General features: G+C 46.1%; 1 protein-coding gene across 1 annotated transcript in view; it reads left to right on the top strand.

Annotated features, from left to right (window-relative positions):
- PSD3 (pleckstrin and Sec7 domain containing 3) overlaps positions 1-15,687 on the top strand; it is an 82,905-nt gene extending 67,218 nt beyond the window's left edge. The window contains exons 12-15 of the mRNA XM_050913039.1: positions 3,303-3,460; positions 4,327-4,471; positions 7,700-7,843; positions 14,904-15,687. Coding sequence (XP_050768996.1) covers positions 3,303-3,460; positions 4,327-4,471; positions 7,700-7,843; positions 14,904-15,116 — 660 coding nt within the window. The 3' untranslated portion in view covers positions 15,117-15,687. The remainder of the gene's footprint in view (positions 1-3,302; positions 3,461-4,326; positions 4,472-7,699; positions 7,844-14,903) is intronic.
- Positions 15,688-16,283: the final 596 nt, after the last annotated feature.

The following is a 16,283-nucleotide window of genomic DNA, read 5'->3' as shown; positions in this document are numbered from 1 at the left end:
TTTTATTATTTTTTTTCCATTGGAACTGTTCCAGTGCTAATTCCTGTGCTGCATATTGTTTTATTTTTAAATGAGTGATTTAAGAGAGATGGTTTCTGAATTAGTGAGCACGGAGGCCACCAGAGGGGCTCAGTGGAAGCGTTCACAATTACCCAACTAAACATGACTGCACAGTATTATATAAAATGAGAGGTTTGACATGTTTGGGATGTTGGCCCGGTCTCTGGGCATCCTCAGGCCAAGGTTAATTTCCTGCCCTCTGTTTGTAGCAAGAGGAAATTGCAAAGTAGGAGCTTGACAGAATGTCTGTTCACTAGACTGACATGGGATGTGATGTGCATACAGAAGAGAGGTTTATAAGGAGAGGACATAAGGCTGACCTCGCTTCCTTGCTAGAAATTGCTTCTGGGCAAGCAGTGCAGGACCTGGACCTTCGTGTTTTGTTTGGAGTCTTCTGTGAGATTTGCAACATCTTCACTCTTTCATGTGGCACTTCATAATCTTGCGGGCTTTCAGGTATTTTTATATAACTTTTCTCAAATGTGTTTCCTCTATTAAAATATAAAAAAAAGAGAGAAAGGCCAGAATGATGTAAAGTGTTCGGTGATGAGACTTTCTGAAAGAGAATTTTGCAGCCGTCACATGCAACTGAGCGGAGATATCCACCCACGGTACATTGACTGATAAAAAGCCAAATGCCATTTTCTGGTCTATCAAAAACGGATTTAGAAACACGCTGACTCCAGGTCAGCAGGATGTGGGAAAGTCATTCTCCAGGAGTCTAAGAAAGATGAATTCAGCATGTCATTGCGTTGTGTGCAGCACTCACATCAGCCTTCAGTTGATAGAGAGGTCACAGTTCCTTTCTAGCTCCTCAGATATTTCTTACCACTGTCTTGATCTAACTTTAGTGTGCTGCCTTCCATTTCAGCTCAACCTTCACACTGACACCAGCACATCAGAGCATGTGCTGTCCTTGCCGGCATAGGAGATACGGATGTTCCTGCTCCCCTAGCATTCCCTGCCAGTTGAAAAGAGTTGGAGGCCTTAGAGGAGGAATTTTGACAGCACATTCACATTATTCCAGCTTTCTCTGAGGCTGGCCAACTACATGGAGACATTTCCGGTATGCTGATCAGTGCCTTTGGAGAAGCTGGCAGAGCCGCAGCTGTCAAGGTAGATTGCAGCCAGCTGATCTGGTGGGATTAGCAAGGATTATCGTAAACACGCTCTGTCGGTAAGGAGGGGTTCTCAGCCAGGGCTGCTTCGGGGACTGCCCAAATGTGGAGTTCTTTTGGAACAGGTTTAGACACCAGAGCAGGTTGTCGATGTTGGATGCATCTCACAGAGGAAGCTGGGAGGCAGCAGGCAAGGCGATAGCTGACACTGTCTCTAGGCAGTAACTTCAGGAAAGCCAGAATATCATGTTCCTGAGGCCTGTCCAAGTTCACTTCCTGGCCTTGAAGTTTTCCCAGTCTCCCTGGACAGTGGAGCCAGTCATTTCCCCCAAAACTACCACCAAATAAATCAGCTTTTGAACCTGTGAAGGAAGGGGCTTGACCTGGGGGCTTGCTTTCTCCATCTTCAAGATGGGGCTGGGCCAGATGTTGGACAGCCTCCTCCAGTTCTTGTCCTTTGTCTAGGGACTTTCCCAAATCTTCCTTGAACAAGGTTTAGAGAGTGCCCTAAGCAGGAGTAGGCAAAGTCCATCATGATGTGGAGATCCCTCCAAAGCTTTCTGGGACTCAAGCTATAAGAGAGGAAGGACATTTAGCTTTGCTCACTACCAGACCTTGAAAACCCCTGTGTCACAGATGTTTAGGTTGAAGGCTGCACTTTGGTCATCTGTGCAGCAGTGCTCTGCCTTTCTACTAGTCCTGCCAGATCTGTAGTGCCTTGTGCCCTTGTCTGGCCCCAAGTGGAGGTGGTACTGCGACAGTATTGCTGGTTAGCTGCATCTCCTCTGGTGAAGTGTCTGAGCAGCAGCAAGTTCTGGGCCTGCACTAGCTGGATCTCTGTGAGGAAAGATGAGACATGGCAGAGGAGCAGGACACTTTGTCCTCCCTTCTGGGAGGTGGTCACCACAGCTGGTGACTCCCCATCCATTGAAACTCATCCTGGAGAGCCCTGACCAAACCTAGCCTGACAGAGAGCACAGATGCCTTCAGCAGCGTTGTAGTTGCCTCTGGCTGCAACCCTGGTCTGTGTGCTGCCAGATAAGCCCTGTAAACCAATTCATGCACGTTAACCAGCTTTTCTCCGGGGTGGGTGCCTCTCTGGTGTTTAAGGTAGTCCTGTCCCTGCACATGCTCTGCATTCTGCACTCTGCTGCCTGCTAAACCCCATCTCGTAACTCTTGTGTTCAAGTGGAGAGATCAATAGTTATCATGCCTGCAGGCAATTATTCCTCTGTTTTGCAGCCGTCACACCCCCTCCCTTGGTGGGTGTTTCAGATGAGACTGATTTCTGTGATGTACTAAGGGGGAGAAATGGAGTCAATTGCAGACTGCTTGGGCTTCTCCTTCAGAAACTTTGCATATGCAGCATTGCTGGCAAGTGACTTTTCCTTGAAAAAGCTCCTGGCTTTCCCAAGCCATTTATAGTCAGGTGGGCTTTAAACTGAACTTGCAGCTACACCATGATTGTGCCCTCATCCAGTTTCTGTTGGGAGATCAAAGACTGCTCCCAGGCTGACACTTGCAACACAGAGGAGTTTGACTCCCTGCTTTTGTCATTTGGTGTGAGGAGTGGTACTGTTGTTGGGTCAAAAACCTGGACGGTGCTGTCCTTGCCATTTGCAGACCCTGAGCAGAGAGATTTAAAGGAGGTTGCTATATTTGCTTTGTGGAGACTGATAAGGAGGCTGTGTGAGAGCCTGCCTAGGAGGACATACAAAGGTAGTTGTTTGAGAAAAATAAAAATCAAGCAGTGGAAGCTGAGAACCTAAGCAGGAACCAGCAGCTGAGCAGTGGAGGTGGGGAGCTGGCCCTGAAGGATTCCTGAAACAAAGACGAATAGTCCACAGCTGTTGTGATAGTCAAATACTTCCTGTTTACCCCTCTTCCTGACAAGCAGGTAGTGGAACTACTTCTCTCCCTTGCAAAGAGATCAAAAAGGAGAAAGAAGAGAAAGGAAAATATGTTAAAGGTAGTGGAAACCGCAAGTGATTAAGTCAGGTTGCATTCAGTTCATATACTTTAATACTATTCGTGACTATGGAACAAGGTTTTTCCCTAGGTTAAAGAAAAAGGAGTAGCACATGAAGAAGTAAGATGCCATTTTTCCCCTGTTAACTCCTGCAGGATGAATATAAGCCAGAAAAGGCTTTGTCGGAAGAAGATCTGAAGAATGCAGTTAGTGTGCATCATGCGCTGGCATCCAAGGCAACAGACTATGAGAAGAAACCCAATGTCCTCAAGCTTAAAACAGCAGATTGGAGGGTCCTGCTTTTCCAAGCCCAGTAAGTGCTCTCTTCTGATTTGTGCCAATCGTTGAGGAAAGAAAGCAGTGCTGAAGGAGGGGTAAATTCATGCCTGGACAGGTTAAAGCAAAGCCTTAAGAGGTTCAATCTGTTTATTTGATCAGGAGAAGATTAAGCAGTGATTTGATTAGAGTGCACAAGTAGTTCACGAGAAAGAAACATCAGGTTTTAAGAGGCTTTTTAATCTAGCTGAGAAAGGCATAACAAGATGCAGCAGCTGGAAGCTGAAGCCACAGGAAATTCAATTTGGAAACAAGGCACAAACTTTTAACAGTCAGGGTGATTAATCATTGAAACAAATGACCAAAGGCAGTCTTGGATTGTCTGTCTCCTGATGTCATCAGGTCCTAGCCAGATGTCTTTCTAGAAGATACGCTTTGGTCAGAAACAAAGTTACTACTTAATACAAGAATAATTTGATTAAGTTCTTCAGGCTGTGATATCCAGACAGAACAGATGACCTGCATTTTGCTTCTAACATTAAAAACCTGTACAACAGTCTTGTGCATGAGCCCTTTTCTACTGAGATCCATGTGAAACCTCTTAGAGATCTGTGGTGCTCAGGACATATGTCTGAATCAGGGCATTGGTTGGCTCTGTTGCCTGTGTCATTTGGATTGGATTAGGAAAAGATTCGTGCTAGGGTGAGCTATGGACCTAATCACGATCCAGCCTGTGAGTGAGATACACAACACTAACCGCTTGCAAAGATAGACCAGAAGACTGAGCAGACTCTAAGACTTGTCCACTTCTGGTTATTCTTGCTTTTAAAATGCCATTGAAGGGGTGGGAAAAAGGTAGAGGAGGCTGAGTCAACACGTGCTTAATATGTATTTCTTCCCCAGGAGCCAAGAAGAAATGCAGACCTGGATCAACAAGATTAACTGTGTGGCTGCCGTCTTCTCCGCACCGCCATTTCCAGCAGCAATTGGCTCTCAGAAGAAGTTCAGTCGCCCTCTCCTGCCAGCCACCACAACGAAGCTATCTCAGGTGAGCTGTTTTTATATAGAGGGTAGGTGATGGCAATTTCTCTGGCTGGGTGGAGACTGGATGGTGGTCCTTGGCATTATTTTGTGGCTGTCACCACTAGCAGTCCTGGGAGAAGGAGGCTTGCATGGTAGATCTCTGCTCATTTCGTGATGCAAGATTTGACGAGGGGGGAGAGAAGGAACAGACTTGAATACTTGTTTTATAGTTTTGAAGAAAAGAAACAATCACCAGTGTTCCTGGTACCAGATATAGAATTTTCATCCTGCGGTTATGGCTCTGCAGAGGACATTTCAAATACTGCCTGACGGTGTTTTTTTGAATTTGAGTGTTTATTGCCACTCATTTCAGAAGAAATGGAGATAATCCTGGTCTTTGGCTTATTGGGGTGATAAAAGGTGAAAGCTGATGCATCAGGCAAGCATCAATTATATTTCTCCCACAATACTTTTCCAGACTCCAACCGTTACCAGCTCAGGTATTTCTTGTTTCATGTATATTTATAAACTGTCTCTTACATGAATGTCTTTGGTCTCCCCTTGTGATCACATAAGCTTTTAGCTTCCACAACATCCTGTGGCAGGGAGTTTCACAGCTCTACTACTTCTTGCACAAAACCCCACCTATTTCTGCTTGTTTCAGACTGGCTGTGTCTGATGCTTGCGCCCATAGCACTGTGTACTTTGGGAGCTGTGATGCATGTCTGCAATTCCTCCTGCACTGGCAGGAACATGATATTGATTGCGTTGATCAGGTTGACAGAGTGACAGAGGTAACAGATCCCAATCCTAGGTGTACACTTTACGAGCAACCTCCGGTAGCTTTTAAAAGTCATCTGCCCATGCTGGATTGCTTCTTAAATGCATTTTTTTGCCATCTTCATAGCTTAGCAACACTCAACACTCCTTAGAAACCACTCTCTCAATCTGCATTTCTCTAAGGGGGTGCGTTTTTTACGTCGCCCCTGCTTTTTCTCTCTCCATGGCAGTAGCCTTTCTTCTTACAATGTGGTGACCGACTTTCCGTCTTCGGTTCTGGGTTACAGTTTAAAACATGTCTTACACAGAATAATACTAACTTGTCTCGTCCTTGTGGTGTTACCTTTTGCTCATGCATACCTTTTTTAAAATACTGTATGAGGTTCAATAATTTACCCCCAGTCACCAGAAAAAGCTTTTTTACTCATTGTTGTTCTGTATGATTGTTCCATTTAGCACATTGTTTCCTAGTCTCATTGTTTCCATTTAATCTGGAAAGGAGAAAAATAGAACACAGCCCTGTGGTTTGTGTCTCGAGGAAGGGGAGACACGAAAAGTGGAATAAGATAAGCTGTTTTAGCTAAAGGCAGAAGAATGTTAAGTGTTCAAAGCAGATAAATTCAAAGGCAAGCACAAACATGTCTGCTTTTATCTGTCAGTGGGAAAAGCTGCCAGCAGGCTGCTTCTCATTTGGCAGACAAAAAAATATGAATTGTCAAATCCCTGTGGTTGCTGTTTAGGATTTTGTGGGCTGAATCACGATGGACAGTACTTGTTCAAAGGGCCTGTTCCTGGTCAGGCAGAAGTCAGGACGCAGTGAGAACCTAACATGGGTGAGGGAGAGAGGTTGGACATGACAGGTTGTGCAAGATCACTGTACCAAGTTTGCTTTCAAAAGCAGATCAGTGTCTGATCTTGGTTAGTCCAACCAGAGGGATGTGACAAAGCTATATATAAAGGAACAACCAGTCTAGAAAAGATCTACTAGGGTTTTTTTTTTCCTTTATTCTGAGAATGTGCATGCACACACAAAAGCTCCAAAGGGCTGCTGCCCTGGAAATTACAAGTGCCAAATTAATAGCTGCTCAAAGACCTCCTGTCATCAGGCTGTAGAACTCACTGCAACAGGATGTCACTGGGACCAGGGATTCAGCACAATGTAAAGAGTGATTGGGCACTAATAGAGCGAGCAAGCAGATCCAGGGTAGTTACTAACAGCAACAAGAATTTTTGGCAGCCAATAGCGAGTGGTTTGAGCTCTACCATGTATAGGCGGAGGCAAATTATCCCACGTTTCTTTCTTCAGTTCTCTTGCAAAAGAGTTGAAACATGAGATTAGCTGGGGCTCAACTATCATGCTCTGTAGAAGTTTTCCCCCTTTCTGCTCTTTTCCGCAGCTCCAGCTCAGTGAGCTGAGAGGCTCCATCCCTGGTGTGACTCACAGTGAAGTGCAGGCATGTCCGAGCTAGGCTTGAAGCTACAAGCTGTGCAGCCACACCACTGGGGGACAACTACAGGCAGCTGTCCCCTCCTCTGAGGCTAGGTACATAGGCGGGAGCTGAGCTGGGCACTACCTGCTGTTACGACTCTGGCTAAGTCACTGAGATCTGCATGATCGTGTCCATATTTTGGACTTAACCTAATTCAAACATAATTTCAGATCCAAGCCTAGAAATGGCCAGAAGGCCATGCTGCAGGAGCTGGAAACCTTCTGAGCTGAGGGACTGTTAGCTGACAGATGGACTGGAGGAAGTGAGTGGGCCTGGGATTAGGATAAAGGAAATTGCCTAGAAAGGGGGAGTAGCAGCTCCTCACTTTTTCCAACTGCACAGTGGGATAAAAGCTGGTAGCAGTTCAGCAAAATGAGATACCTTTTGGGGATCGGACAGCCCTTCCTCTCCTGGATCCATTGTATTGTTCTGAACAAACGGAAACTGCAGACCAGAGAGCATTTGGTAGTGCAGAAATGGAAGGAAGGACTCTGACTCCATGTCCTTTCTGTCCTGGAAGGAACTACTTTTACATTGCAAAGACCTGAGACAGGGTCTTCGCCTGTCTCATTCTGCCCTTGGTCTGACTGCATACACAACAGCCTTAATTAATTTGCCAAAAAATGTATTAGAGCAGAAGTGTCATGTTGTCAGTAATGCTCTGCAGCAAGCTGCTTCCGTTGCTCTCAGCAAGGCAAGGGATGACAGGTTTGCTATCCTTCCCGGTGGCATCTGCTAGCTGCTGAGTTTTTCTGCAAACTTGGCCACTGTGCTTGGGTGCCTTTGAGAGAGCTGTTGGGGACAGAACTCTGGATAACAGACTGTATCAATCTAATTAAAATCAGTTAAAGGAAAGAAGGAGAGAAAGAAAGAGAGAAAGAAAAAGAAACTACATGGTATTATTGTACAGGGATTTCTCTATTTTCCTTTGCTTATTGAATATTTTAGATTCTGTCACTTAAGTGCCTAATGTGTTTCTGAAGGATGAACAGCTGAAGTCCCATGAAACTAAGCTGAAGCAGATCTCCACTGAGCTTGCCGAACATCGCTCCTATCCTCCTGACAAGAAGCTCAAAGGCAAGGAAGTAGATGATTACAAACTGAAGGACCACTATCTGGAGTTTGAGGTATGTATGGGAAACATTATTACTTTTAATTTTTGGATGTGGATGGGGCAGCTGGTCTTATACTTGGGGTACAGTCCTAAAGTTCTGCATTTTTCACCTTACTTCACCAAGGAGTATATTCTTGTTAGACAGATATGTCCCAGCAATCCCAGAAGCAGAGATGTGGCTCCTCTTTCTGATAAGGACTTCCTGTGACCTTAGGCATGAATTTAGCTCCTCATCAGTAAAATGGAGGATAAAAATGTGACCCTCTGTCCTTGCCTGATGTATCTATTTGAAGAGATGATAAAGTCTTCAGGCAGGAACTGTCTTGTGTTGTAAGACTATGTGTTGCCTAGTGTGTTGGCACCTCAGTCTTTACGGAATGACTGCATTCTGCAGTAATACGGATCATCATAAATGTCTCCCATTGGTATGTTCTGAAGGAACTGCTCTTCTAAAATTATTGTCATAGGCATGCCTCATCAGAGCCATTTGTGTTGTGTACCAGTGAGCTGGATGTCAGGACAAGCAGGAAAAGGGTAGAATTAAAGATCACAGGATTGAGTAATGCAACTTAGGCAGCTGCATTAGGAGATTGTTCTGAGTATCTGACAGCAGCTTTTATCCATCATGGTGTCTGCCACATTGTAGGGCTATGTGGGAGGGGGCTGGCAACCCAGCAGATGCCTGGTACTTTTGATGGCTGCACCTTTGAGCTTTTTGCCCCAGAACTGCAAGTCAATGTTGCCTTGGGTCTGAAAGGATGCTACTCTAGGTAGGCACTGCCTGGCAAGAAAAATCCATAGTCTGAAGAAGAGAAAGAGCAGTTAAGACAAAAGTCAGAGAGACCACCAGAGGAGATGTTGGAGGCAACACAAGCCTCCAGAACTGAAGTAAGCCTGCTGCCATATGAGTTTCTTTTGGAGGAGCTCTTTTTACTCCTGGGCTTGACTGGTTGTGTACTTTTGCTTTTGCAGAAGGTTGTAACCACTGTGTTGGGTTTGACTTTGCTGTAGCTCTGGGCCACATTGCATACAGTGATCTTGAGATGTTTTGCATAGGTGTTTTGCTACTGTTTTGTATAGAAAACACAGTTGGCCAGTTTGTTCTTCCACATTGCACATACGTGAAATGATCTGACCAACAATCAAATGAGGAAGTGGTGGACAGGGCTGGCAAGCAAAGGGTACACAATGATGTGAACAGGAGAGACTACATAATTGGTAAAACAGGGCTGAAGTGAGGTGATGGGATAGCTCACAACTGAAGTCCTGCCATGAATGGATACAGGCTTTTTAGATACGACAGACAGGGATGGCTACTCACCCTTTATGTGTGAGTATTTTCACACATGAAACTTTGCCTAAGGAAGGGTGATGAGCCAGCTCAGAGCTTGTGGGTCAGGATTAGCAGGCACACCAAGATGAGTGTCATTGTGGTGACTGGCTGCTAGGCCTTTTTCAAAAAACTGGAAGAAACCTTGTGTTTGCAGGCCCTGGTCCTCAAGGCAAAACTTCAGCCACCCCTATATCTGCTGGAGGGACAACACAGCAGAGCACAAGCAATCCAGGATGTTTCTGGAGTGCGTTGACAACAACTTCCTAACACAGGTGACTGAGGAGCAGACAAGGAGAGGCACTTTGCTGGATCTCTCACTTATAAACTAGGAAGAACTGATTGGGGATATGAAGGTCAGGGGCAACCATGGCAGTAGTGACCACGAGATGTTGGACTTCATGATCCTGAAAGGAGGGGTCGAAGTAAAAAGTAGGATCACAACCCTGGACTTCAGGAGAGCTGACTTTGGCCTGTTCAGAGAACTGCTTGGAAGAATCCTATTAGATACGGCCTTGGGGGGAAGAGGGCTTTGGGAGAGCTGGTCACTTTTCAAGGATCGCCTCCTTTAAGCTCAGCAATGGTTCACCCTGACAAGCAAGAAACCAAGCAAAGATGGCTGAAGGCCTTCATGGATGATCAAGTTGCTCCTGGAAAAACTCCACCATAAAAAGGAAGCATGCAGGAGGTGGAAGCAGTGGCAGGTGACACAGGAGGAACAGAGATACTGTCCAAGCATGTAGGATTGCATTTAGGAAAGCCAAAGCCCATGTGGAGTTGAATCTGGCAAAAGATGTGAAGGGCAAGAAGAAAGGTTTCTACAGGTATGTTAACAGCAGGACAGCTAGGGAAAATATAGGCCCTAGTTGGGGCCCATAATGGGGCAGGGGACTTGGTCACAAAGAACGGGGAAAGGCCAGGGTACTCAATGTCGTCTTTGTCTGGGTCTCTACTGGTAAGACCAGCTTTCAGCAGTCACAAATACATGAGCCCAGTGGGAAAATCTGGAGCAAGGAAGACTTACCCTTGGTGAAGGATGATAAAGTTAGGGAGTATTTAAACTGGACATATGCAAGTCCATGGGATCTGATGGGATGCACCCATGAGTGCTGAGGGAGCTGGATGATGTCATTGCAAGGCCACTCTCGATTACCTTTGAAAGGTCATGGTGATCATGGGAGGTCCATGAGGACTGGAGGAAAGCAAATGTCATTCCTGTCTTCAGGAAAGGCAAGGAGGAAGGTCCAGGAAACTACAGGCTGGTCAGCTGCTTCTTTGTCCATGGGAAGGCGATGGAGCAAATTCTCCTGGAAATCACTTCCAAACACATTAAAGACAAGAAGGTGATTGTGAGTAATCAGCATGGCTTTATGAAGGGGAAATCATGCCTGACCAACATGATAGCCTTTTACAATGAGATGTCTGGTGTGATAGATGAGGGGAGACCAGTGGATGTTGTTTTTTCTTGACTTTAACAATGATTTTGACATTGTCTCCTCTAACATCCTCATAGACAATCTGATAAAGTGTGGACTAGGAAATCAACAGTGTGTTGGGTTTGTGTGGTGGGGGTTTGGTATTGGGGGAGGGACTACAGGGGTGGCTCCTGTGAGAAGCTGCTAGAAGCTTCCCTGGCTCCAAGTCGGACCTGCCGCTGGCCAAGGCTGAGGCCATCAGCGACAGTGGCAGCACCTCTGTGATAGCATATTTAAGGGGAAAGACTGCTGAAAAAAGACCTGCAGCGGAGAGAGGAGTGGGATGTGAGAGGAACAACCATGCAGACACTGAGGTCAGTGAAGAAGAAGAGGGAGGAGGTGTGCTGGAGCAGAGATTCCCCTGCAGCCCGTGGTGAGATGGCAGGCTGTCTCCCTGCAGCCCAGGGAGGTTAACGGCGGAGCAGAGATTCCTCTGCAGCCCGTGGAGGACTCCACGCCGGAGCAGGTGGCTGGGCCTGGAGAAGGCTGTGACTCCATGGGAAAGCCCACGCTGGAGCAGTTCGTGGAGGACTGCAGTCTGTGGAAAGGACTCGCGTTGGAGAAGCTCGTGGAGGGCTGACCCCCGTGGGAGGGACCCCATGCTGGAACAGGGGAAGAGTGTGAGGAGTCCTCCCCGTGAAGAAGAAGGAGCGGCAGAAACAGTGTGTGACGAACTGACCGCAACCCCCATTCCCGTCCCCCTGCGCCGCTGGGGAGGGAGGAGGTAGAGAAAATTGGGAGCAAAGCTGAGCCCGGGAAGAAGGGAGGGGTGGGGGGAAGGTGTGTTTTTAAGATATGGTTCTCTTTCTCATTATCCTACTCTGATTTGATTGGTAACAAATTAAATTGATTTCTTTTTCCCCAAGTCGAGTCTGTTTTGCCTGTGACCACAATTGGTGAGTGATCCCTCCGTGTCCTTGTCTCGATTCACGAGCCTTTTGTTGTATTTTCTCCTCCCCATCCCACCGGGAGGGAGGAGTGAGCGAGCGGCCGCATGGTGCTTTGTTGCCAGCTGGGCCTAAACCACGACAGGCAGAAGGTGGTTTGGAAACTGGCTGAACAATCGAGATTGAAGGGTTGTGAGCAATGGCACAATGTCAGTTTTGAACACAGCACTCAGATGTACACAGCAAGCCACGCACTTTCACTCTGTAGGGGGTCTTGTGCAACTTGGGAGAGCAAAGAGTTTCTTGGCTTTGGGTCCTTGACACAAAGTTTATTTTCTGTCACTTCTAGAAGCATGATGAGTTAGGATGAAATGTAGTCTGGAGTGTTAGATGATTTTAGAAAGATTGATGGAGAAGGAGATTGTTGTGGGTTTTTTCTGTTTTCTCTCAATTTTATCATGGTGGTCTTTAGAGAAATACTCCTCAGGTACCTCAGTACAAAGCAGAACCAGTACAGCCTAGGAAACAAAAGATGTATTCTTCCCTAGTGAAAGCCTTGAACAATTGAACTGTGCAGTTCAGATATGTGATCAGCACTGCAGGAGTGCCTGTCTAGGCAGACAAGTGGTAGCACCAACTTCAGTTGTGTGCGAGAGATGGTGATTCAAGGTGCTGCTGTGCAATGCTGTGTTACCTTCACACTTGGCACAGATTTTGCAGGCCATGTTGAACAATCAATAGGCAGTTAAAAAAAAAAAGGTGAGCTATATGAAAATCCTGAATGGAAACTTTCCCCTGGTTTTGGGGTTTCCTCACCTTCCCTTCAGAACAAAGTCCCGTCAGGGTCAGGCAGGAGCTGGTGACAGACTTTGCTGCATGGGGTCAAAGTAAAAGGGCAAGAGGCAGGTGAGGCAGTATTTTTTGTACTTGGCTCTTTCAGGCTGACACTGCAGACCAGACCTTGCGTCCGCGTACAAAGGGCCATGCTGATACATCTCCAGAAGCACACCAAAAGGGCCTGCGAGTCCCAAAGGAAGCAGCATAGTCCCATTAGGAAGGAAGAAGCCAGATTCCTTTTCTGTAGGCCCTTGTAATTCCTTTTTGTTCACCCACCTGCATTCCCTTCATTCTTGTTCCTGATGAAAGACAAGTGAGATGGTGTTTCCTTCTGAGGGGAGGTGAACCAGGAGGTGCCTGGTCCTTGTTTAGGGATACAGCCAGGAGCATTTCTTCTTGCTGGTGTCTTTCCTTGTAGACACCAAGAAAGGAACATTTCTCATTGCTTGCTGTCTGAGGAAGTACTGCTCCAGATGATGGTTGCTCATTGCAGCAAGTTTATGGTTTGAGAGAGATCTTTTGAGTGCTGTCAGGTGAGAGGTGAAGCTAGAAATTTGATGGGTGGCTACCTCATCTCCTCTTTATTATGTGCATTCAGTCTTCAGAGATAATGTTGGAGAAGCTTTTGAATGGTTTTAACTTTTGTGTTTTTACTTTCTTGACAGAATTTTCCAGAATAATTTCTTTTAAGGAAGAATTTGCACCAGCTTTAATACCTAGGTTCAAATGTCAGATCACTGTAAGAACAAGTGTATTGCAGTTGAAATCAAAATAGAAACTTCCAAATGCATTGCTTAATTGCAATAGAAATCATGGGCCCACAAAGTCCAGGGCAAAATGGCCATTGGCAGACATGCAGGGCAGAAACTAGTCCAGGATTTCCATTCTGATTGCCGGGTCTTGTGACCCTAGTGGTGTTTACTGGACCAACAAAAAGCAGAAGTCCGTATGGCAGTGAAGTCCCTCTCTCCCTTGATGAATATTATGCTGATCCCAGGCTTAGAGCACTGGCTTGCATTCTCTTTTGCAGAGGTGTCCCATTCATTGTGTGATGAATCAGCCCAGTGCATCATCATTAGGGTTCTGCTTGCTGTTTCTCCATTTCCTTTTTTATTAAATGACACATCCTACCTGCTTCATGTGTTTGTCTCTCGCATTGTGGAGCTGGAGCTCCAGATATGGAATAATAAGAATGCTTTTTTATTTAATTTTTAGGTGGATTCTTTTATGATCCTCCTCTATGAGGTTTTGTTTATTCAAAGGAATCTTTGGAAACACAGTCACGTTCTCCCCTTTTTTTTTTCCTTTATATTCCACACTTCAAAGCAGTTACCAAGCTTTTTGACTTCCTGCCCTTGAATAAGCGTTATTACCAGAACTTTATTATTTTATTACAAATTGGGAGAATTTTTCTTAAACACTTTTTCCTCTGTCAGGAACATAATAGTTTGGCAGCTGTTTTGCCACTTTGAAATATAAATTAACAATCAGTACGGATGTTTACGTCCTCCTTCCCTGGCCCCCGGCCCACTGAGATCACCTTAATTACAATGCCTGCACCATGTCTTTGGTGGATATATCAGGGGCAGGTTATTAAACAAATCCCGGGAGGTGGGTTGCTCTGTTCTCAGGACCTCCTGCCCCAGCTTCTGTTTTTGAAGCCCTGCAAGGATCTTCTGTTAAGGTACCCTCACTTTGTTGGTTGCTGAGATGTGCTGTGCAGAAAGATGTTATTGTGGCACACAGAGCGAAATCTTCCAGTTGGAGAGGGAAAACTCTGGTCCAGACAAGGAACAGAACAAGTGGGCATGGGGCACAGTAAAGTGAACTTTTTCCAGTTGAAAAATACAAGTGTCTGGACAGAGAGCAACCTTCATCATTCAGCATGAGTGGCCCTGTCAGGGGAACATGCCGTGCTGCTCTCATAGCCCTCTCATCTGCTCCTTTTTGTTAACGTCTGGCCTTGCAGAGCATCCTCTCACTGGCTTAGTGGTGGCCAAGCTGGTACAGTCTGAGCTTAGCAGGACCCTGCTTTGGTTTCTCCTCCGTGGGCTGAAGCAAGGAAAGCAGGACCTGCTGGCAGGAGTGGAGGGTCACAGGGGACAGCTGTAGCCAAGCAGAGCAGGATTTTTGTTGTGCCTTAGTTTGTTGCACTTTATCTCCTTGCTTGCGTGGGGCACATAACATCTCAGTATGTGTGAGCACAGAATATGACTCAGCATGAGTAAGGTCAGCAAGCTCTTGCTTGGTGTTGTTACTCGGAAATCACCATGTGCTCCAACTAGCTGGGAGCCATTGTTCAGCAGAGCACCGGGATCTGGGTGCTGCAGAACTGAGTGCCTCTAATTGCACAGCACCCCTGGGCTCAGCCTGCCTGAAATCCTTTTTGTATGGTGTAATTTACATTAGCCACCATTGTTCGCATCCATATTAGACTCCTGGCTTTCAAGGCCAGCAGAAACCATTAAGTTATCCAGACAGTCTCTCAAGTGCTTCTGCAGAATTTCTTCCAGACTGATTCGGGCCTTTCTTTTCATTTCCCAGAAAAATCGCTATGAGATTTATGTTGGCCTCCTGAAAGAAGGGGTGAAGGAGCTGCTGAGTGGAGGAGAGAACGATGCGCCAGGACTGAAGAAATCCCATTCGAGTCCCTCATTGAATCAGGAGTCTCCAGTTAGTGCCAAGGTGAAACGCAATGTCTCGGAGAGGAAGGACTACAGGCCAGAAACACCCAGCATTAAGCAGAAGGTCACTTAGGTTGGAAATGACAACTAGGGGAACAGCCATGCAGCAAAGTACCGGTGGTCAAAATTTTTTCATTTACTAACCTGTCATTCACAAAAAATAAGTGCATCTGCCTGAATGGGGTGTTAGTGACATTTTCTATTGTATATTTTGCTGTTTCTGTGCAGATTGTGGGAGATGTCTTTGCTCCTGCTTTGCTTTGCTTTGTTAATTTATCATTTAGCAATTGAAGCATCGGGACTTTTTTGTGTTGTTCTGTTTCTAAAGGAGCTGGGGGAGGGGTAGAGCGCTGTGATGTATATTCCGTCTCTTCCCCGTTTATCTCCTCCCATCGGCACGTGGCTTTCATCTCTCAAGTCACTTGTCACTTTATTTACGTGGTGGGTGGGAAAAGTAACTGGACAAATGCTGCAGTGCTGTGAATGCGAGCTGTAGCTGTGAGAAAAGCTGTGCAAACGGGCAGCTGCAGAAGGCTGGCTAGAGCCTAGGGTGCTGGGAACACTGGTTTCCTGACAACGCAGAGTGTGTTGGTACTGGTACTTAGCAGCGGGTGCTACAGTAAATAGTCACTGTTGCTTATCATTATTGCATTGAACCTGGACCCACGAATGCGAAGGAATGAAACCTGGAAACCTCTGGCAATGCTGGGATGACAGCATTGGAATAATCTGTTTGCTTCCTTCCAAGCAAAGAGTCTTCTCCTGAGTTAGCAGGCTTGGGGGTATCCAAAACTGTGCTGTCTCTGCGGTCAGGGAGATTAGGGATTACCCAGTCGGAATGACTACCTGGGCTTTAAATTTATTTCTGGAGGAGGCTGCTGTAGATGTCGGCCATTAGCATTGTATTTTAAAGACGAAGGGCCTCTGTGTAGTTTTTAACTATACGCTCTCACTTAGCTGCTATATAGAGCCTTATGATATATTGTGCCCTGATGCTCCCCCTTCCAGGAGTTTCCTTGTTAGTGTGCACAGATAGGTGTTTGCAATTTCTCTGCTAGTGACAAAGCACTTTGCCTTTTCTCTTCAGGAAGGGATTCTCCTCAGCTCTCCATTTTCCTGCTTTAGCTCACATATAGGTGAAAGAGGCTGGTGCAGACCAGAGAAGGGGACAGATGTGTCGTCGCTGCGGGCCAGGGTTTGATGCCATCCTGGCTACTCCATGCCTGGAGGCCAGCACAAG

Source organism: Gymnogyps californianus, chromosome Z (genome assembly GCF_018139145.2).
Source record: "Gymnogyps californianus isolate 813 chromosome Z, ASM1813914v2, whole genome shotgun sequence".
NCBI classification, from domain to species: domain Eukaryota; kingdom Metazoa; phylum Chordata; class Aves; order Accipitriformes; family Cathartidae; genus Gymnogyps; species Gymnogyps californianus.
This window is presented reverse-complemented; position numbering and strand designations above follow the sequence as displayed.